The sequence below is a fragment of the Echeneis naucrates genome, chromosome 11, assembly GCF_900963305.1.
Source record: "Echeneis naucrates chromosome 11, fEcheNa1.1, whole genome shotgun sequence".
NCBI lineage: Eukaryota > Metazoa > Chordata > Actinopteri > Carangiformes > Echeneidae > Echeneis > Echeneis naucrates.
The window spans coordinates 5166618-5190440 of record NC_042521.1 but is presented as its reverse complement, the minus strand read 5'-3'; the positions used below and the strand labels follow the sequence as shown (position 1 = coordinate 5190440).

Genomic DNA, 23823 nt, shown 5'->3' with positions numbered 1-23823 from the left:
TACAGGATTTTATAATGTATTTACATTCGTACACGTAGCGGAGAAAATGACATCGATCTAAGCAACTAACTGTTCTGTGTCGTGACGGACACGTGTGCTTTTAAGTCCAGCTAATATACCTATTATATCAACAGTGAGTGGCCGTTATTCACATTGAAGCAGAACTTTGAGTTTCTCATCAGAGAAATAGGAAAGAGTGGTATCTCCCTAACAGGATTACATACAACATGTCCATGATGAGCTTTTTCACACATGACACATCTCCTTTCGGCGCAATTTTCAGTATATTGCATCTGAAATTAGTTTCAAGCAGTGAGATGGAAAACAGACAAAGCAAGAAAGAGTTGGAGATACGGAGGTGAGGAAATGTCTGCGATGTCTTTTCCTCTTTTGCTCCCCTCATTAGCAGTAAAGAATTTCAGAGTTATAGCATCTCTTGGTTGACTGAGCCCTTTTCCTTCGCTTCTCCCTCTTTTTTTTTTTTTTTTTGGCCTTTTCGGCCACCCTCTTTAGCCTTGCCAAATTTCAAATTAATGTCCCTAATGTGATGCCGGGGATCAAATGTTTATTCCCTCCACTAGTTCAGTTCAGTTCCCCCCGGTTCATTGTGTCTACATCAGGAGAGAGAGCCACGACACTGAGCGGGTTCACCAGATCTATGCACAGAACAAGAGAGAGAAAAAGCACAGAAACACACACGCATTGTTGTGTAAAATGTTTCACCCTCTTGCGGTTGTTGCACGAAAGTCTTTGAGGAGATAAGGAGGAAGAGTGAGGGAAGGAGAGGTGTATAGTCACGGTCTTGTGGACTTTTTTTTCTCCTGCCATTACCAAGTCCTTAGTAGGGCAGAAGCTCAGTAGGGCTCAGCAGTGCACCACAAAGGTACTCATGGGAGAACATTAAAGTGAAACACATTAAAGTGCTACAATGAAGGCGCTAACATGCCACGAACAGACCAAGAGAGTGTGAATAATACTGTAGGTGCTCCTCTTCACTGGAAGAGTTGGGGTAATGATTTGGGAAAAGTTCCCTAAAAGCAAAACGGCACACACATAAAAATATCGTCCAACTACAAGGCAATGGTATCAACGTTTAAAGGCTTTCAGAAAACTCAGCCAAGGAAACGTTGGGACTCTGAGTAGATGGTAGTTACAGTGAGGGTGGGAGGGGTTGGCAGTTGGGATTTGGATTTGTTCTGTAAGGGAACTATGAGAGGAGTGTAAGAGTTATAGTGTTAGAAGTCTGGCAGACGTTTGGCAGCAGAGGTCAGAAATGACTGGTGATGAGACGCCTGTAATGGAAACTATTGGTCAGACTCCAGGAAGCTGTGAGGAATTTGTTTGGATTGCGAGGAAACTGCGAGTCAGAACTCGTGGGAGCCTCTTAGGAGTGGCCGGGAAGGAAAGAAGGCATGGGTACTTTTCCAGATCAGTCTTCTGGGAAGTCGAGGACAGAAACCAAAACGGTGTGAAGCAGACATCAGCGAATGGTCCAGAGAGAAGTCAGAGGGTCACATACTGGAGGAACATTGGCAAGGTGGTGCTTGATCTGGGTGTCCCCCTTCGTCAGGCTATGGCGAGGATGGAGCGCACTCCAGAGAGGCTGCAGAGGACAGAAAAGATTGGAGAAAGTTAATGTGAAAATAACAGAAAGGACGGTCGGTGCTGTGAGATGCAGAGAAAAGTGCTAAAAAGGAAAAAGGAAAACAAAAGGAAAAGAAGTTAAGAAGAATCCTAAATGGCACGAAAGAAGGAAATAAGTCAAAAACAGCAGAACAAAAAGACAAACGACAACGACCATCACGGGAGGAGTGGTGAGGGGGGCGTGGAAGTGTGTGGGGGGGGGTGTAAAATGAAACCGAGAGGAAATTAAGAAGTTGAGATCAAACAGCAAAAAAAGAGAAAGGGCAGCGATAACAAGCACGGGCACAGTGAGGCATAAAAATGGATCAGGGGGATGGAATTAGAAAAATAGACGAAAGAGGAGGGAGATAACAGAGACAGGATAAAAGAGAGAAGGGGGAGAGAGAGAGAGAGGGGGAGGATGGATAAAAAGAGAGGAGACATAATTATAAAATGGTACAAGAAAATCAATGCAGTGGGCATCATTGTGCTTGCAGGCGCCGTACAAAAGTAGGCGGAGAGGAGCAGTGTGTCCATCAAACGCTTACACACAGCACATGCCAGTGTCACACACAAACACACACATAAACAGGAGCATTTCAAATGCAAAGCGAAGACGAAGCGGATGAGTCAGGCAGATGAAGCGGAGAGAGACAAGTGACATTTAGAGCTCAGTCAGAGCATGTGATGACAAGTCACAAAGACACATGCCAGGCCTGACTCTGACAAGAGCTTGTGTGTGCGTGTGTGTGTGCGTGTGAACGCAGAGCACAGCACAAGGAAACGTTGTGACTTTGTGCAGGAACCCAATCTTGGAGCCGAGACAGAGCTGAGAAAAACAATTTAACTATTGAAAACTTCAGCGTGTACTAAAAGAAGTGCAGCAGGAAACCTCTGGAAGTGGTTTCCCTTCAACTTCAGCCAGCAAAAAAAACCAAACAAACAAACAAAACAAAAAAAAAAAAAACCCAAGACATAATAGAGATAATCTGTGTTTTACGAGCTCATCATATTTTTATGACAACCGGTCCTCCACATGTCTTTTATCACGTCCAATGACCTCGAGATCAATACGTACGATCAACCTGATTCATGTTTTTCCCCCCATCGCTGTTAAGTGAGAGTACAAAACTTAAGAGTTCGGTGAGGTTCAGGGAAAGAGGAGGAAAAAAAAAAACAACTACCCATAATAATAATAATAATAATGATAATAATGAGCTACATTTCTGCTGGTAATGGTGGTATTATTATTACTTCCAAAAAAAAAGAATCAAAAACATTCACTTGGAAACGGTAAATCAACAGCACTCTTAATGGATATCACTTTCACCTCAGTGTTTGGCTGTAACCGTCAGTTAAAGGACGTGGACCTAAGTAAAAGGTTTCCATCAAGTATTAATCCAGAGGAAATGAGAACACATAAACACGGCACAGCAGCAACTCAGTATACTGACTTACTCAGGCAGAACTATTATTATACATATATGCACATGAACAGTCATGCAAATTCAACCAAGTGATGCTCATCATTATTACTGGCAAACTTGTAAACACCACGTCAGCCCACACACCCGTCTACACAAACACACACACACACACACACACACACACCTTCCTTGCTAACTGTATTAGTGCCAGAGCTTATCTGTGCTGTGGGACCACACACCACAAAAGGCTGAAATTCATTACAGTCGTAGGAGGGCCTTGACAAGCTGTCAGCATGTTGGAGAGATTCTTCAACCCCCCCCCCCCCACCACCAACACCACCACCACCACCAACCTCTGCTCTCTCCTTTGCTCTACATCTTCATTTTGAAGATAGTTTGCTTTGTCACATGCAGAGGAAAAAAAATCCACCCATCCATTTTTGAACTGCACAAATGCAGCCAAACAAGGTCTGCGTTTCAATTTCGTTGGTTGTTTACATTGACACGCACAAACGTTCGCGCTCACACATGTACAGATTGTTGTGAGTCAGCGGTGAGTGGAGCGCTGGTCCACAGGTGCAGTTCAGTGACATGCTTCATATTTCCAATTTATGTTGGCGTCACTGTGCCTCTCTCAGCTGTCAGAATATACACAAACCCTTTCTCTCTCTCTCCCTCCCTCACACACACACACACACACACACACGCGTACCAACACACAAACACATGTACGGGATTTTTGTTGTTCCGGCCGTGGTTACATCAATAGGAAAACATTTTCAGATGATCAAAAGAGATGACTGTTGCCATAAAACCATGCAAAACACTAACAACCCCGCATAATTTTACAGCCTTCATGTGAACACATTTTCCTATTCTGTCAAACAGTTAAAGAGCAGCGTCAGTAGAAAGAAAAAGGGCTGATCCTCCAACCAGCAACCCGACTGCAGTTTCAGTCTTCAAGGACGGAGAAGGGCAAATTACTCAGGAAAATCTTTTCTTTAACATAATTACTATAATCTGCCAAACCTACATTAAACAGGCCGGCATGTGAATGCCTTCCTGACATGAAGTGCGGGGAGCGTGTGCTCCAGAGTAAGACAGAGAATTACAATTTCAACATGTTTCTGCGGTGTGTAATTGCATGTGTGCGCAATGAGAGTGTTAGCGAACACTCAGCTAGTCTCCAGTTATTAAACCGACCAATTACAAAGCCCACTCATCACGTTTATGTCCCAAACAAAGGGAGAGTTGATCTATAATTAATGTACTGCTCCACAGTGTAATTCACACACATACTCGATCTCACACCCAAACATTCACACTTGACTGCTTGCACGCACATCACACCTACACACACACACACACACACACACACAGATCCGGCTCCTGTAGCCAGCAGTAGCTCACTTTCTTGGGTAAATGATAAATGAGATATGTTAGTATTAACAGATGGGCAGCTTTTCAGAGACAGGTAGTCAAATGTCTGGATCATCAAAGTCTCTCTCTCTCTCTCTCTCTCCTGGTTCCATCTCATCTGTTTTTGCCTCTCCCATTCATTTGTAATGAGACCTGTCTCGCTTGTTTAATCAGAGCACATCTCGCTGTGCAGCTTCTGCCTGCCACGCTCTGCGCCTCGCACCGAGGACGTATTCGCACTGATTCTGTCCATCAGGTGTTGAAGCATTCGTTCTGCAGGCTGGATGCAGACTGCACCCGGTGGTGCTGCTTCCATGTTGTGGGGGAAACCTTGAGGTGGATTTTTTCTTTTGCCGACAAAACCAACAGGAAAAAAAAAAAACAACTGAACGAAACTGAATTGATCCACTTAACAAGTCTGTGCTGCTCCGCTGATTCAATGACTCTCTTGTTTGCGTACTAATGTGTATTAATCTATGAAAATTGATGAAAGTAGCCCACACATGCAAATGTGATGCATGCAGTTGATGCAGTGTGAAAATCTACTTCTGTTTCAGGTAATTATTAAGCCGTTCTCAGTAAGCAGAAATCGAAACACTGGAGCTTGGAGCTAGGTGATGCGGTTTGAAACTGAAAAAAATAATGCCAAACGTCTAGTTCGGATGCAGCTGTCTTCTCTGTGTTCGTGAATACTTCACATCAACCTATATAAGCAAACAAAAAGCCTGTCTGCAGGGTCACACCTAGATTTGAAGTGTGTGAAAGTGTGAAAAGTGTGTTTAAAGGTTCTGTGACAATCGTCACTGCTCTGCTCAGGTGTCCACCTCAGAAAATCCAGACTGGCTAAAGCTCTAAATACCTAATGGATGTTTTGATGGCCAGCCTGTCAGCTGGGATTTGAGCTGGTGGTCTCCAGACAGTCTGCTTCTGTTCTGCTCTTATTTTCTATCTTTGTCAGCGGCCTTTTTAGCTTCGCAGTTTCTTAAGGGGAGGTTTCTTCTCGCAGGTTGCATTGTGCCATTTCACATGTAGGCGGCCCAACGGCTTACCGGGGAAGGACTGCTGCTGATGCCCTCATACGTGCTGCAACACACAGCGACACAGAGCCGTTCATATCAAACCGCAGAGAAGCAAAGCTCAGACTTTTTCCACTCAGGCCAAGACTACTTACCACAGAACATGATATTTTAGTGCTATTAATATTTAAAATCTAAAAGTATGAAAGTATACCCTACCTTTAAAAGCAAAGCAACTTAACCAACTCTGGTCTGCAAATTTTTGAGCTTGTGACCTTTTAAATTAAGCATGTGGCATCTTACCGAAGGTTATGACCTCAGTATTAAAAAAAAAAAAGAAAAAGAGATGAATCTAAGGGATTTTCTGCGCCACGGAGAGGTAAAAATGATGAAAGATGATTCTACTCGACATATTTAATATCACATTTGTTCTTAAATAGCTGTCAAACAACAATGCTGGCTATTGGATTCTGCAAAATCCAGATAATATTGAGTTATATTTTTTACATCTGATGCCAATAATTTCTTTTTTTCCCACTCTACCTGTGCAAGCAACTACAATATTAGGGAAAGTCTAAGCTTCGAGCAAATAATCTACTTTTGAAGCACTTTTAAAAGTTCGATGTTGTATTAAGTGAGATTATTATGTCTTTTTAAATTAGCAAGTCTATGTTCTATATTAATACTGTGAAAGCATCACAGCATTAGGTTATTAATGCACACAGCCTGTATTCAGACACTGTGCCCTAAATTTGTGATATCCCAGCTGAGTCGCAGTTTCTCTCAGTGCTTCCCTGAAATTAGCTCTATTCCGTTTAGTTTTTTTTTCTAGAGATAAGCCAAAAAGAGGTGATGTAAAACTACATATCAGTATCAGACTTCGAGATACAAAGGTATCCAAATTATAACTGTCAAAAAAAAAAAAAAACAACAATCTGTAACATCTGTGCTGTACGGGACATTTTGTGCGAGTCACTTGTTAATGATCAGCTTGGCTGCTGAAGGTAAACTGAACCCTCATCACATGTTCCTGCGCGGTTCTATACGGTGAATGTAGCTGCGGTCTGGGCCAACGGTGACTTTACCAACAGACCACAACAAAGAGATCCACGAGGCAAAATCTTTGCACTCACAGAAGAATGCTTGTTATTGACTTCTGTATTGATTTATGTTAAGTCTACAGTTTGTCTTACTCAAACGGAGCATGGCAGGCGGGGCTTCCATGAGAAGGTGCAGTTGTTGAAAGGGAGAGGTTACTGACTCCGGCTTCGTGACATCTGCCACGGGCTTAGATGATAAATCCAAGTGCAAGTTCATACAAGTGAGGAAGAGCCACGGAGACGCATCCACGTCAATATATATTTATGTATGTAGAGCTTCTGCGCCTCTGCGGTGCTCAGATAAGAGTTGGGGAGCCTCATCTCCCAGCGTGTGTTCAAAATAGGTCACATCTTATTCTCTGACTCTCAGCAAGCATCCCTGCTTCATTTCCTGCCCTGATTTCAACATAAACAACTGATGGGAAGCCCCCACCCCCTAACAACACATCCTGCCTCCTCCCACTTCTCCATCTCTCTCTTTAATGTAGAGCTCCTCATCAGTGGAGCCCAGAGAGGTTAAGTAAATAAGACTATTTTATGCAGCGCAGCAGACAGAGGGACGGTGTCAAAGTGCTTGTATTTTGGTATTCTAACTTGTGTCAAGTTGGATTTGTTTGCTGCTGTGCCTTTTCCAGCGCCACCTGCCAACACACGGTGACTCACTCACACACATACATATTTTGCCTCCATGCTTCAGCTTGCTTAAGTTGCTCAGCGGGGGACTGTCAAACTGAGCTCAGTACCATTTCTTTACTGCGCAGCTCTATCTTGCAGGATATCTCTCCTGACACAGAGCTGTCACGGCCTTCAGGGCTTAAAGATGGCGATGCAAAAGGAGCAAAAAGTAGACCAGTAAAAAAAAAAAAAACAAGCCCATCATTTATTTCAGCGCGTGCATGGTGATGTCTTCATGCATCTATATTTATAGATATTTATCTGTGCAGACAGACAGGCTGGTGAAAGTTTAGGCTTGCTTTATTCCTCTTTCCTGCCTCCCGACTCAACTGAAGGCAGTTCAAACCAATCAGACTCTGATACGGCCTCTGCCAGCCAATCATTGCCTTGCTGTCAGGATCCGAACCGTTCCTCTCTCTCTGCTGCTGTCAGCTGTCATGTCGAGATTGATGCAAGCCTCCCCCCAACCCCTCGTTTCACCTCCACAAAACAATGTCCACGGGCCTCTCTGCTGACCGCATCAGAAGCCTTTGCTGTACATCAATCACATCCATCCAGCTCTTCAGCCAAACCGACACTGTCTAACCTCCACTGGGGGGGATTTCATTTTATTTTATTTCATTTTTTTTTGTACAGCTCGGCTCCACTCTCCATTTGTCTCTCTTAATTGATGAAATGCCTTTGGATGAATCATTGGCATTAAACAGGAAAGAGCAACCCGCAAGATCTGCTTTGATGACATTAGTAGTGCGATTGGCCCGAGGCTTACACGACATCACGGGCGGTTACTGGTTTAAAAACATGACTGAGGTTAGGATCATTTCATCATGCCCAGTCACAAGGGATAAATATGCTACAGCAATTGATATTTAAGCCACAGCAATGATGTCTGTCGACTGAACACAACTGAACAGCCTGTTATCTGTAGAAACACTATCTGCAAATAGAGAAACAGTAAATTATGCCTGTTTGCTTTCTGGCTGTGAGTTGGAAGAGAAGAATGGAGAAGTCACTCCATTTGTTTATGGGATTACTGCATTATTGTAATGATGCACCTTGAATTGTCTGGTATTTAATCCTCAAATAAGCTTAATGGTCCGGCGCTCACCTTAGAAATAGCAGTTTGAGAAAGGATTCATTAGGACAAGGGTTATATTGGAAAAAAATGGTTTGTATTACTGTACATCCTTCAGTGCTCTTTTCATTAGCAGATGCAGTTCGCTCATTTCGTTTCCTTAAGTCACATGACTGAACCCAAAGCAACCTTGCTGTTAGAGCCTCGGAGATCTGTGACTTCTGCAATATGTTTCCAGATCATTTACTACATCCATTGATGGCTCTGGAGCTGAAAACATTTAGGTGATTAATCGATACTTTTAACTGACAGAAACACCATTAATACCAATATGGATGTACATTCATAATGTGAGTCAGTTCTCTCAAAATGTAGCTCCTTCAACACATTTCTTTTTACCCAGTTTTATCCAAGTGTGCGTTACATAACTCGTGTCAGACAAAACAAATTGACTGATAGCCGTCATGGATAATCGGCTAATTGCAGATGAATATTTGACAGAATTCAACATCTGCTGCAGGCTTCAATATCAAAATAGCATTTAGCGTTAAATTAACTGCACGTTAACCCATTCATTCAACTACTGTGGGAAGGCAGCACATTTCCTGTCACATACTGATAATTCACTGGATGCAGTTAGGGATGCTCTGTTTTGCCCAAAGGTACTTCGACACGCAGGCTGAAGCAGCAAGGAATCGAACCACCACCTCTGTCTCTGATGAGCTGCTGAACTTCCCGAGCCAAAGAAACAGAGATTTCATCCACAGTGCACACCCCTTGGATCCGTTTTCAACACCTGGTTTATTTCAGTTTTCTCAAGTGTATAACACATTATGCACTTGATGAGAGAAGGTGTGTGTGTGTGTGTGTGTGTGTGTGTGTGTGTGTGTGTGTGTGTGTGTGTGGGGAGGGGTACAGAGACGGGTAAGAAAAAGGCAAGGATGTGAGAGTGAGAGAACTATGAACTGAACTAAGCTCCCAGGTTCCTGCCGACACTGATAAATACCTTCGGCACGGGACACAGTTGAGAGCTTGGCTACGCCGTCATTAACCTTGTGAAACCTCGGTCTGTGCTGGTGATTAACGACACCACATTATGTGCTATTAAACAGCGGCAGAGGACATTCTCCGATCCTAAAGCTGAAAAAAAAAAAAAAAAACTAAACAGCACAATCCTGCCACAAAACTATCCCTGAGCTTGACAAATTTCTCCCACAGGGACACTAGTAGAAAAAAAAAAAAAAAAATCACACCTCAACTTTATCCATTAACTGAGAAAGATCTGTGTGCAGGTTGCAGAATGACCCACTGCAGCCACATATCCTCTGAATGCCGCTTCTTTGCGTGCCACTTGCATGTTTCCCCTCCCTGTCTTGTTCAAAGGCCTGCTATTGTTTATTACAATAGAACTTGGTGGAATCCCCGTAGAGGGCTCACGATAAGCAAAATACTTTGACACAGAAAGGAGGCCTTTACCATATGAAAGGCAAACGGAGAAGAGAGAGAAAGAGGCGAGGACCGAAATGGAAAACGGCTAAAGTGAGAAAAGATAGAGGTGCTAGGATGGAGTGAAGATGTGTGGAGTGGAGGGAGGGTGTGTGTGTGTGTGTGTGTGTGTGTGTGTGTGAGAGAGAGAGAAAGCTGGACGAGCAGGAGGAGAAGATAAAGGCAGAGCTGTACTCCCTGATGCGGCTTCTGTGTGTTGGCTCTTTGCAGCTCCTGCTCCAAGGATTACTGCATTTACACTTCAGCTTAAAAATAGCCCCCGTGATAATTTATTTAGCTGGAGCACGCCATCCGGCATTGTGTTTCCAGAGAATAGTTTTCTTTTCTTCTCTTTTTTTAAAAATGCATCTTTCAATGAGATTCTTCCTCTCTCTCTCTCTCACTTTCTCCCCTGTGTGTTAGCTGTGATATTTTTTTTCTTGTTTATATCTCTTTCTCTTAATCTGCTATTCCCTAAGAAAAACAGAACTCGAAAAAACAAAAAAAACCCCAAAACCCAAATAAACACGGTGTCTGTGTTTACCGGCACAAACACTGCTACCGGTTATGTTCCTGGTATAATCTAATTTGTGCTGCTAAATCCAGTTACATGAACCTCTGAACCTCTGACTCAGTGCTGTCAATTAATCAGCTGTCAAAACAAAAAGCTCTCACAAAAAGAATAAAAAAAGGAGTTTTATAAATTAATTTTTTCGCGATTCTTTTGTAATGTCACTGACATTGATATGAATCCGTAATTTGTTTTCTATAAAATTGGCCATCTGTGCTCAGTTTTTCGAGGTGCTGGCTGGGTTGTTCGGAGCATCTTGGAGAATTTGCCGTAGTTGTTCTGTGGATTTGGGCTCAGTGTCTTTTGTCACTTGCTGTGACGTTGAGATCAGGGCTCTGTTCTGGGCTCAGCACTGTTTCGTGACATTGAAGCCTGACTCTGGCTGAAGGGCTTGGGTTTGTTGTCCTGCGGCAGAATGAATGTGTGAACGTTCACACTCTTCCCTGAAGGGATGCAGGACGGAGACACATTTGAAGCTCTCACATTTTTGCATCAAAAAACGGTACACAGGCGTATCCGTATGAAATGCATGGTTTCTTTTTTTTTGTTTTACTCGGATAACTTTATAGTTCCTGCCTGACTACTTCTTCAAAATTTGAAAGCGCTATAAAATCCGCTGCCACCAGTCTTTAGTCTTGTTAATATAAAGAAATGCAGAGAAGCAGAACTGTGTGTTTACCAGTAAGACTCCTCAAACAATGTCGGAGAAGTTTTACCTCCTGTATTATCACGTATCTGCAGTGTCATCATCGGTGATTTGTTTATGGCATCAAATCAGCTGACTGATCTAAATTGAATCAGGTAAACACAGGGTAATGAATTTATGCTTCCAATGCTAGAAAAAAGCATATTTAATGAAACAAATGTAATGAGTTTAAATAATAAATGTACCTTAGATTAGAATAGAAAAGATTTACATTTGAAAGAACAACCATTCAGTGATTTTTGCCAATAATCCAATTTATACCCATACATTTGTTTGATATTTCCATTATTTCATTTTCACTCCATTATATAAAGCTTGTAGTAATAGCCTGAGGTGTGAGCACTCCTCCTTTATTAATGACTTCTCATGTCTGAGTTGTGAAGATTTTGGGGAAATGTTTAGCGTTTACATGTGCGGCCCTACGAGCTAGACGCTCCAGTGCGCTTTTAACCTTCATATTCGTCCTATTCCAACCACGTTACCTTATTTAGATGTGTTATTAGTTAGAAATTCTCCACGGAAATGTAACCAAAGCCAGATGATACGAGTGAAATTGGCATGACCACGACACTCCTGACTCTAGGACAACCTCCGAAGCCAATACTGCTAAAGTGAAGAAAACAAGTGTATAACCGCAGTACTATCCAAATCGCCCTTGGGATACGCCTGTTGAGTGTTCTTTGAACGCACTTGAATCTCCCTCAAGTCGCTCAGCTGATACAGAAGCCTATCAAGACCCGAACAGGGCATGTTCAAAGTCAACAGCACTTAAACATGAGATATGACGGGCCTTCAAAGCGCAGAGGGGAGAAACGCTTGGTTGCTATTTTGGATCGGAAAAAATGCCTCTGCAGCTGAGGTTAAAGGGGATCATCAGTCTTAGTAGCACAGCGAATCTCATTTTCCACCGAAATGTGATGACTCAACAACAGAAAGGACAGCAGTGAAGTAGATGGTGAGATCAGGGAAGTGGGACTCACAATAAGGAAAGGATCGCAATGGATTCCTCTCAGCGTTTCCCTATGACTGTCTCCCTTTCCGTCTCTCTCACAGAAATCCTGACCTCTTTTGGTAGAAAGCGTTGACCATGGGATCTTATTTCTCTCCGGTCAGATTTATGCAGTCTGACTTCTGTGTTGAGGATGTTGGTGTAAACTCTGAGATGATCCATCACTGAGTTTTGCTTTGTTTAATTTGGGCATTTACAAATCTAACCTCTAACCCCCGAAAAGAAAAGGGGTTTGTGGTTGGATGGAATTTAGAGTAGACGATGAGCTGTGAAATAGGACCTTTGGGTCCCCCTCCAGTAAAAAAAACGACATTTAAATGAATAAATATACAGTGTTGGAACAGAGTCTTTCTCAGCAGCTGGTCGTGTGGCTTACTTCACATGTTTAGATAAGGACATGCAGTTTTCTTAAAGGGCCTTTAGCAACCACGATTTCTCAATCTCCCTCCCTGAGAGGCTGCATTGAATAAGATAGTTGGTAGCTATTAGCCTGGATGTGATGTCATGTTAATAAAATGTTAATAAAAGCTGTCAGTTGGGTCCTACAGAAGGTGGATGGTTAGTTAGGTAGACATATTGTTTATTGTTCACACCTGTGACACTCACTTTGCGGTTTGAGATACTAAAAAGAACTACACAACCAAAATAAGCTATTTTATTTATCACAGTGCAGCACGCCCTGTCAGTGTGGTCCGGCCGGACCAGCTGCACAAGCCTTACAAGATTAGAGGGGTTTTTCTTTTTTTTTTTTTAGCCTGAGGAAAATTTTGAGAAAAGTAAAGAGTGAAAAAAGAGGGCGTTGCCTTCACATGAGGAATAGACAACAGTCTGCGGCTGTGCTCATTTCATTCGGACAGGTAGTAAACCACGTCCTTATAATCATCGTGGCTGGTGTCTGGACGCAGGCCCACATGGGTTATACTGAGGACATGTAGCGTAAACATTTACAGTTCAAAGCGCTGTGTCACTTGTGTGGAATTATCATAAGCAAAGTGATAAAAAAAACAAAACCCAAGATGGTTTTCTTTGTGCTTTTCTGAATTTCCATTTAATTGACTCATGCACATGCCGCTCTGTCCCTCAAGGCACCATTGCAACTGATGGCATCATTATCCTCTTTCAAACAGTGATGACTTAAAGAAGCAGCTTCCAGCATCTGGATGCCGTTACCAAAAGGTACACTATTAGAAATATAAATCCTCCACTCAGTCTAGCTCGGTCTACGGAGAGATGAAGCTCCCATAATTCCCCGTCGCTCTTCACAATGGAGAAAATTTAATTTTCTCGTCTGCTACAAACTTTCGGAAATATTCTAATTCCCCTTGAGTGACGCTTGGATCTGATGTTAAACTAATTTGCTTGTCTGTTAATTAAATGAGAAATCAGCTCCATAAACAATTAGTTCTGCTGGTGCACGCAAAACAGTAGTGGCTCTTTAAGTGTTTGTGAGTGCGACTTTAAGTGCACAGGAGCTCCGAGAGCTCAGTATCTGCATGTGTTCAGGCACATTTCCGAGTGTGTTGGCTATGTGGGCGTTGTGAGAAGGATCCTTTTCATTGTAATTGACTGCAAACTTTTTCTTTCCCTAATCTGGTAATCAGAAAGCAGGGAATGTAGGCGAACCTTCACACCACACAGCCGTCTTTGTTTGCAGCCATCAAAAACGCACAATTCGGTGACGTTCCTCAGACAAAATGTTAATAACGCAGGATGGTGCTTGAACCAAACTGGGACTTGAAGCTCCTTAAGACACCTTGAGATGCTGACCATCACTTAGCTCACATTTCTGCTTAAACAAAAAGTTTTCATTCTAGATATTTGGGTAAAAAAAAACAAAAAAAAAACAACTCTTATTTTCAGCGCTTCCTGTTGGTTTATTCTGACATATCCACTCCCTCACACCCAAACTGCCTCATTTACGCCTGCTTTGGCTTTTCTATAGATTTCCAAGACTGTATCAGAACAGCCCCCAGAGAATAAGAGTGAACCTGTTGCATTCAATTTGTGTGGGTGGAGAGTGCATTTCAGATAATGATGGCAACAGCATAGTAACTGCAACAGAGTGAGTATCTCCAGGCACAAAAAGAGGAGCACTGCAATGTTTCCCTTATTCCACAGACATGATGCCGTGCAGGTGAACTGCCACCGGACACACACAAAAAAAACAAAAAAAACCAAAACAAAACACTTTTTTTTATTCATAAGAATATAGTCACATGCTTGATGTGTAAAATAAAAGTGCTAAACATGAAGAACCGTCTGAGAATTATCATTTGATTGCAGTTACCACCTGCTTTTAAGAGAGCTTTAGTATCTTGTGGCTAATTTGGTTTTATCACTTCCAACCTAATGCTTTGGATGGAAGGCGGCAGGTTTCAGCAGACATATAAATAATTTATTTAATGAAATATGCAATTAAAAGCTGAAATAAAAGAGTTGGTAAACGTGTTCAGGATTTCTTTTTTCTTACGTGCATGTAATGTGTTGAATGGTAGCACACATTTGATTAATTCCACTCGTTTTTAAATTATTACACAGTTGTAATTTATATATCTAATTAAATCTAACCTAACCTAACCTAACTAACTAACGGTGGAGAAACCATTAAATCAGTTTAATATTAGGTGGAAAAACTATGGTAAACAGCGTGTTCTGCAGATTTCCAGACATGTCTCAACATTTTTTATTTATTTTTTCATTTTTTTACTGCCACAAATCTAGTGCAAAATCTGGTGCTACCTCTAAACACCTGACAAGCCTTCAGTGTTAGCTTTCAACAGTGCACAGTCTTCATGTGCTGACGCTGAAAATCTTCCCTCCAACTCCCTCACACCTTCGCCGTTTCAAAGCAAATCACCTGAAGTGATTGTGCATTCCTTACATGCTTCCTGCCCCGACTGACTTGGTAGCATTAAACGTGTATTTACCAGCTGGGGGTCTGAATACGCGACGAGGTGCCTGGATTCCCAGCGGGACCGTACCTGCCACCGCTACATCACATCGCCCTTGAGCTAGACACCTTAACCTTAGTGCAGCACACAGTCAAGTATGCATCGCATCAAGCCAACTGTGTGTGAATGGATTTAATGTTAGAGTCAGGGTGTGTAGGTCCCAGTGGATACAGAGAGGGCATCTGCAGGCGACGGAGGAGCCAAAAGATGAATATTAATCATCATATGTGTCGTAGATCTGTGAAGAAACTGTGGAGATTGTGGCAAAGTGCTACCTAGAGGGAATATACTATGCACATTCGTTAGCCATCAATACACTCCTATCTGCTGCCTCTACTACAGGGTGGCGTGTCTCAGCATGCCCTCCAGTCAGAGCACAGTTGTCCTAGGAGTGCGTGTGTGCACGCGTGTTCACATTACGCACACATTACACCATGTGTGACAATGGCGCTCCTACTGTGAGACAGGATAGTGCTGCTCCACAGCGGATGTCTTTGCACGGCAGCCTTGTCTCTCGATAACACTCTCCAGTGCCTACCTGTAGGTTTGTAATACGTCTGGGTCAACACACACTGGGAGCACAGGAGGAGGTTAATGTGAGGCAGATAGTGTATCTGCCTCACCGATGGCTGCATTAGACACACAGTCGGCGAACGTCGGCTGCTGAAAGAACTGCAGAAATTGATCCATTTGGAGGTTGTTTTCTCGACATCTGACACATTTGAAATGTGATCTGTTTGGATTGCCTGATGCTTGAAGAGCCTAAATATTGCCTCTTGTAATCAAGCACCCTTCTGTTTTTCAAGAGAGCAGTCATTCCTGAATCTTAATTCATCATCCCGGTGCTTGCCTCAGACATATTAAGCTGCACAGAAGAGGTGGGTCAGAGGGAAACGTTGTGGATCACTGATCCTAAGACAGTTCAGCATTAGTCTGACTCCAAACCTTTGAACTGGCAACCCATTCTTGCAGAACTGGTGTTGCCAAGTATAAACAAGCAAACACTTACAGCCTTTTGAATTAATATTGGGGGTGCCATATTTCTCATTTACTTATATATCATAAACATTCTCATAGACATGTTATGTCTAATTGATAAAGCAACTAATTGTTCTCAATTACATTACAACCCTACTAGTCTTTTTTAGGGTGTTGTGATGCAGTCATGTTTATCATAACATCAAATGACAGTGCTGCCCGCACTGCTGCAGGAGCGGTTCAGTAAAATGCGGTTTTTAGCCTCAGTTAAGAGCTGCACACGTTCTCATATTCTTCATGGCGCAATGCCCTGAAAAACACATTTGACCTATTAAGTGTAGAGAGAATCGCTTTGAACAGGGTTCGTGGGAGCCTCCAGAAGTTGCGCCCTGCAGAGAGATGCAGGATGGTGGTGGGGCGGATTACTTCCGTGAACACTAAGTGTTGCATTATGGCACAACATGCCGACAGAACTGAAGTGCTCCAGCATTATCATTGCGGCTGTCACATTGAAAAAGATATATTAAACAGAAATAGATATGCTCATCTGTCCTCTAGCCAGGTAGACTTTTTATGCAAATAGATAACCGTTGTCAAGTTGCATGGTTCAGTCTACTAGTGTAGGAGTAAAATTTACAGTGTTTGCCAAAGCACTTGAACGTAATGTGTGGTGATTGTTTTCATTTTAAACCGAGGCCACTTTGGGAAGTGAAAGTGAAGAGAGGGAACATTTGCACAAATGATGACTAATTGTCGAGGCCTTCTTTGCAAATGCCTTGCAAATAAACGTGTCACCTGTTTTCACCGCCTACTTGACACAGCAATCCCACAGTGAGGGACATCTGCCATGTTACTGGATGGCGGTGCTGCCTCCTACTGCCATCCCAGCCAATTGGAAGGGAGAAGGCGAGTGCCACAGGAAGTTCTAAGGACTACGCCTGACTTCAGATGTTGCGAAAAAAAACTTTTTTTTGTGCAAAAACTGTATTTCCAAAGCTGATTCTTGAGAAATCGCTTAACTGTCTCTTTTGATTTTGATGCATTGAGAGGCGAAAGAAAAAAGAAAACATTATCACGAATTGTATTCCTGGTCCTTGGCTGTGATCGCCATTGCAGTAAAATGTCAGATACAAGCCCTTTGCAGTCACACAGGAATTCACCTGCTATGCTCACAAATAATACACCGTTTGCCACATAGGAGGAAGAGGAGGGCGGGGGGGCACACCATTTGCACAAAGAAACAGTCCAAAATAGTGCTACAGAGAGAGGAAGGGAGTGGTTGAGTAAGAAAGTACGGCTGGAATAAAGTATTGGTGGACTGAGGCAAAGCGAGACGCATACAAAGTGTTAGAGCAAGACAGCACACTCGGTATAACATTAGAAAATTAGTCGAGTAAATGTGTGCACCAGATGGGAAGGATAAAATGAAACAGCAAACGGGAACAAAGTAAAGAAAAGTAAAGAAAGAAGTATTTCCTTCGACTTCTGTTTCAGCCTTGTTGTAGTTAAACCAAAACCATCTTGTACTGTTGGTTAAAATAAACACTGAATAATTTACCAGTGCTATTTGACCCGGGGTTGCGGCAGAGTTAGCTATATCAATTGGATGAGATGAAATTCAGGTACGCTGGATATGAGCCAGTACTCTAATGAAGGACTATTATATATCCCGCTGTTAACAACCCTGGGTTCTCTGTGTAAGGGTGAGTCTGGGGAAAATTGACGAAAGTACCGACAGAAAATGCAAATCCATTTTTGCAGAGGCGCGAAATATACCAATATATGATAATCACACTCTACAAGTTTCTTTAAAACCTGAGGCTTCTTAATTGCTAAACCTGAGGTGAGAGATAACTAAATTACAGTGACAGAGAGTGTGGAATATGAAGAAATATAAAATGAAACAGGTTGCAGATGAATTGGTTATTTTACTTTCCTGTGCACCTGGAAGTACGTGATCCTTGTTGCCACTGAGGGAGAGGTACTTGCTATAAACACAGCATTCAAGGATTCAAGGAGTTCTTATTGTCATTCCATCCGAGAACAAACATTAGTGAAGTGCAACCGATAATTAATACAATCTAACTAGATAAATTAGAGAAAACTGAAAGTTTTAAGAAAGGGAGGATAATATTAATAAACTAAACACAGTGAGAGCGCGTTTAGTTTATGAGGTCATTACTGAGATGACGGCCTGGGTATCTGAAGCTGGAGGCCACTCCCACAGCTGCAGGATAGGAGGGGGTTGGTTGCGCTCACCTCCTTGGTTTCTCTGCTCCATTTCTCCAGCTGTCTCACCTCTTCCTTGCATTCAGATTCATCATTGTTGGTGATGCACCCGACGACTGCTGTGTCATCCGCAAACTTTAAAATGTGACAGCTCGGGTTCTGGGCGGAGCAGTCATATGTCAGCAGGGTAAATGGGGGGGGGTCAGCATACAGCCCTGAGGGCAGACAGCGCTAAGACCGATGGGAGAAGGGTCTGTTGGTTAGGAAGTCCTGCAGGAGCTCAGTCCTTTCTGCACTCGGGTACTGCACGTGGGATGATTGTGTTGAAAGCAGAGGAGAAGCCAATGAAGAACAGGCTCACGTAGGATGAGAGGGAGATGTTGAAAACGTCTGTTAACACCTCTGACGGCTGAAAGGCACAGTCCTTCAGTACCCGCCCTGGGATTTTGTCAGGGCCGGGGTCATCAGCCTGGGTCATGCTCCTTGAATCGGGGGAGGAAGTGTTTGAGTAGGGTCCCTCGGGCACTGTGCACCTTTGCTGGTGTAATCAATGATGCACTTGATGCCCTTCCTTTAGCTCGGTTTTGCTCTTCCCATTGCTGGTTAATATATGTATTTCTGACTTGTAGACATCGAGTGCAAATCTGCTGAAAACTGTTGCCTGCTGCAGGAAACAACATTAATGAGAGTATTATGACTGGAGCAAAACTGTTGACTGAATGTATCTGGAATACAAAAATTCAATTAATACGTCTCCTCCGCTCTCACAACATTCTCCTTGAAAAAAAACCACATAAATAAAGAGAAAGAATGGAGGTGGATTATTACTTAATTCATAAAGCAGAAATTTAATTACACCTTGTCATTTGAAACGGTAATTACCACTGACTGGGAAATTGTGGTCCTGCTCATATACATTTAAGCAGCTGTCCGTGCGCATGTGTGCGCTTGTATGTTTCGCGTGCTAATACGCCCCTTGAAAGCATGTGTTCGTATGTGTGTTACAGGGAGCCGTGAGGCGATGTATGAAAGGCAGCAAACTGACAACGTATGCCTGAATGCCTCTTTAAATGAATCATCCATCTTACTGAGAGAACACCGGGGCCACTTGACCTGCTCAGAGTAGACAGAAGCAAAGACAACTGTGTGCTAAACCCGCTGCAGTTAAACAAAAGGATTTCATTCTTCATTACCGGCGGAGGAGAAAATGAATTTGTCTTCATGGATCAGTGGCTGCAGTCACAAGCAGGTAACGCTTAAAAAAAACAAAAAAAAAAAAACCCTCAAACCTGTCTGAAAGCCAAATAACCAGAGCAGGAATCAAACTGAATAACGCGCTGATCCAGCGATTCAGCCTGCTACTCGGTTGGAGGGACAAATAAGCATTACAGTCTTTGCCTCCTTATCTCCTTGTTCCGTTGAAGACTGCACTCGTGTGACTGACAGCTGAAGGTAGGCCTTAATTTGTAGGAGGCGAAAAGATGGGAGTTACAATGCCTGACAATGCCACACAAAGGAAGGAGGTATCGATAAAAGCCCGGGGGGTAATGGAGATGAATTTATGGAGATAAATTGTTAATCCTTGCGAAGAGACAGGCCGACATTTGTTGGTGCACCGATGCGGGGTTGAATATTACGACATATGTGGTGTTTGGGTCACCCCCCCCCCGAGCAGCTGATATTTAAAATGAATGCAGCTTTACATTCAAGGATAAGCCAAACGCTCAGAGGCTTTGAATCTTCATCTGTTGCCATAGTAATCACCTCCTTTTGTGTCTGGATCGCGACACATTTTGATTAGAGGCGAGATTCCAGATGTGTCGACCTGGTTTCCGCTGATGAGCCGGGGGCCTGATAAGACACACACATGCACGGCGTGTATGCACAGAGGAAGAGCAGAAACAACAGACGCAGAGAACTTTCTGCCTTCTTCAGAGACATTTTAGGGCTTTTCTCCGCCCACAAACGAATCAAGTATAACCGCTCCGTCATTGGCATCTTCACTCAGTTCTCCTCCCCCGTTCCCTCAAATTCTCTTTCTTCTTTTCCCTTTTTTCACTTAACACTCAATTTTCTCTCTCTTTCAACTGTATTTTTTTATGCACTAAAGCTGCTACGGCAACATCTTTATTATCCTTGTTTCCTTTCCCTCTCTCTCTCTGTTGCCTCTTGCGTCCTCCCCAGGCTTCCCCCTTCTTTCCCAGGGGTCTGCTGTGCATTTAAGTCGAGTATCTGGCAGGTAATTACTGCCACAGCTGAAAGATCTTAATCAAGGTTTTAGATGTGATGGAATCACAAGCCAAGGTACCTGTTTAAGGATAATTTACGACACGCTTCTCACCAAACCGCTTTGTAACTGACTGGGAAATCTACGCACACACATATTTGGGCACACTTTTTTTTTTTTTTTTTCCTCGCAAAGACAAGCAAAGTCTTTAACACATTCATGTGCACTCTGCTAAAACCAGCAATTACAGAAGCAGCCACTTCAGGCACTTTGGAAACGAAGGTGTTTACATCATCAAAACGATGCTGCACTCACAGAGGTGGGGAAAAAAAAAAGATAGGAAATTAGTGCTATCCGTCACATGTCAAGAGTCAGAAGCGCTGAGCTGAGTCTTTTTCATGTGATACTGATGGAACCCTTCTACATTTTTACTTGCTGCAGTGTTATCACGTATAAACAAATGAATGGGGAAATACTTGTTTAGCGTGTGCTAAGAATAAAAGCTGTGGGGTTTTGCTTTGTTTTACGTGACAGCTCAGCATACAGGATGGCAGGAAAAGCTAAACTTGCAACTTCCTCTTTGTGCAGCAGAGGAGAAAAGCAGACCGTACAAAATGAGAATTATTCGGTATTCATGTAGACATTACCTGAATCCCTCTACAGACAACACTGTTGCATATCGGGAACGTGCCATAAAACATTTTAAGTTGAGGCCGTTATGAGACATCTTGCCTGATCAAACAATGCTTACAATATTCGTGTTGATTTGCAGAAAAATGACAGAGCATTGCTGTCGCCGCCCATGTTTTATTTACAGCTGCAGTCCTGCATGTCCTGATATTTAAAATGAATGTAAACTGATAGATAGCAAATAGATCTGCTGAGCAGATGGAGCCCACAGACTTGACTAGGACTGGAAAACTGTCTAAAAATGTCCACAATGTATTTGAGAGAAAAAAAAAAAAAAAAAAAAAAAAAAAAAAAAAAGCCAAGCTGGATTTCAAGATGACCAAAAGCTCATGAAAAACAGCTAAAATAACTCTGAGGTAAGTCTTTATTTTAAATTAAGCTCCTCATTACTCTATCCTTTCTCTTCATTTCTGCTTATACATGCACTGTACAGCACTCACACAACCAGCGAGCACAACATGACCACATTATTCCCTTTAAAGCTGATATTAGCAATTTATGGCCTATTAACAGACGTGGAACAACATTCGCTTTCATTTGGTTTGTTATTCTGGAAAGCTTAGAAATGCAATTCCAGCCTTTAGGCCCTTTTCTTCAATAACTACTCAGATTCAGAAATGTTTAAATTCTATTATTATGCCCATAAATCTTTATAGTTACTGATGATTACTTTCCCTTTAAATAAAACCGCATAAACCTGGGTCAAAATTGCAGCCCACTGAGACTTATTCCATTTTTCTCTCTGCGCACAGCTGTAAACATTTAGATTTAGTTCATGACCTCAGGAGAGAAATAGACTCAGTCATACAAGCTTTCAGCCTAAGTACATTTATTCCCCAGGTGGTGCTGGGCTGATATTGCACGACAGTGACATTCTATACACTCTCTGAGGAATAAGCCTGTAAAAATGAGATGCCACTTTGATTAATAACCATAAAAATATGTGCACACATTGTACTTGAGGAGGTGTCACCAATATGGATGCTGTGAAGCGAACAATGACAAAGTTTATACATTTCTGCTACGAAAGTGCAGTCATGCACATTGTGGGGTAGCCTTATTTTTATGAGATGTAATTTCCAGCAGGAGCACATGCAGGAATATACCTACAGTTCCAGTAATCAAGTAGACCCCTCTTCCAAATTACAGGAGGATGCAGAAATGATGCAGAAATGATGCAGAAATGGGCGCAAGCGAGCCAGTGTTTGCGGGCGTATGAGTTTTGTGTGTTCGTGCTGTCAGGAAGTGTTGTATAGCGTGGAACCATTCGATCTGTCTCGGGGAATAGAGTGTGTGTCTGCGGCAGGGCGTATGGCCGCCACTCCTCTCCCAGGAGCCGGCTCACTTTAATTGATGCTCCGCTGAAACACAAGCCGTCGCAGGACAGTAACTCACACAACGCTGCTATCTCCAGCATCTCTGTCTCCCATAGAAATAGAATTAGACTGACAGCCACATGCCTCCGGAGCTGCAGTATGACAAACACACACAAAGACATTGATGCATTCACACACACACACACACACACACACACAGACCCTCATGTAGAAATAAATACACACAACAGCATATAGGCAGTAGCTGAAACAAGCATGCTGCCCCCCCTCACTCACACTCTCACACACACACACACACACACACACACACACCGACAGTGTGACAGAGTGATTGTGGCTCTCCATAAACCAAAGAATCTCATACTGGTCTGCTTTATATTAGGCCGGCCAACTGCAAAGGAGAAAAAGACAGGGAGGGAGCGAGAGAAGCAGACGATGGAAAATCAGAGGATCAATGGAAGCTAAGTGACTGATGAGAATGAAAGGAGAGCAGAAGTGGAAATGGGGGTAGAAAAAAAAAAGAAATTTTTGGCAGAGGACTAGAAGAGGGAAGGTAGAGATGAAGCGAAAAGGAGCAGCGGGTGGGTGTGTGGACGGAAAATTAATAGTTATTCCTTTTTGTGGTTTTCACTCCACTTCCATGTTAAAAATTGGGTTGAGACTGAAGGTTAAGAGCTAATCATTGTTCGAATTTCTTGCACAGTCCAAATAGTTGTGAATAAATAAACCGGTCGGCTGTCAGGAAGAAGCCTAAATGTTAATTGGCTGGACAAAAGAGACAATTTGAAAGAATGGCATAAACATATGTTACTTGTAGCCGGAGATCATGTGGTCAGATGCCTCGATTTGATGAAGACAATGTGGATTAAAAGTGACTTTCCATATCAAGTCAATATTTCCTTTTGACGCAGCTGAGCCCGCTGCACTGTGAGCCACTGGTATCAACAACACTTCAGATGATTTACCACTGTGGGCAGTTTTTGGCTCAGAGTAGAGCAGCTCCAGCTGATTTCTTATGCCTTTTGATTTCACACTACCAAATGCAATACAAAGGAGCCTGGAATAATAAATTATTAATTAGCCTATAAACCCTCTGGCATTTCCCTTGTTGCACATCACAATCTGAGCTCCTGCGAGCCAAGGTCACATGGTACCAGGCCATAGTAGATTTACGAGGGTCTGCTTCTTCATCGTCCTCCTGCCAACTTTCAAACTTCACGTCATTTTGTAATATATTCTCACTATTAAGGCCGTCATAACGGGCAGTAGGACACTGTTTAGCATTCAGTAAACACCTGCGTGGCT

The 23823-nt window shown here is 42.7% G+C and overlaps 1 protein-coding gene across 1 annotated transcript in view; it reads right to left on the bottom strand.

Annotated features, from left to right (window-relative positions):
• Nucleotides 1-444: 444 nt before the first annotated feature.
• Nucleotides 445-23823, bottom strand: part of samd12 (sterile alpha motif domain containing 12) — an 83553-nt gene continuing 60174 nt past the window's right edge. Inside the window, exon 5 of the mRNA XM_029514852.1 lies at nucleotides 445-1603. Within this exon, the coding sequence (XP_029370712.1) occupies nucleotides 1572-1603 (32 nt within the window). The 3' untranslated portion in view covers nucleotides 445-1571. The remainder of the gene's footprint in view (nucleotides 1604-23823) is intronic.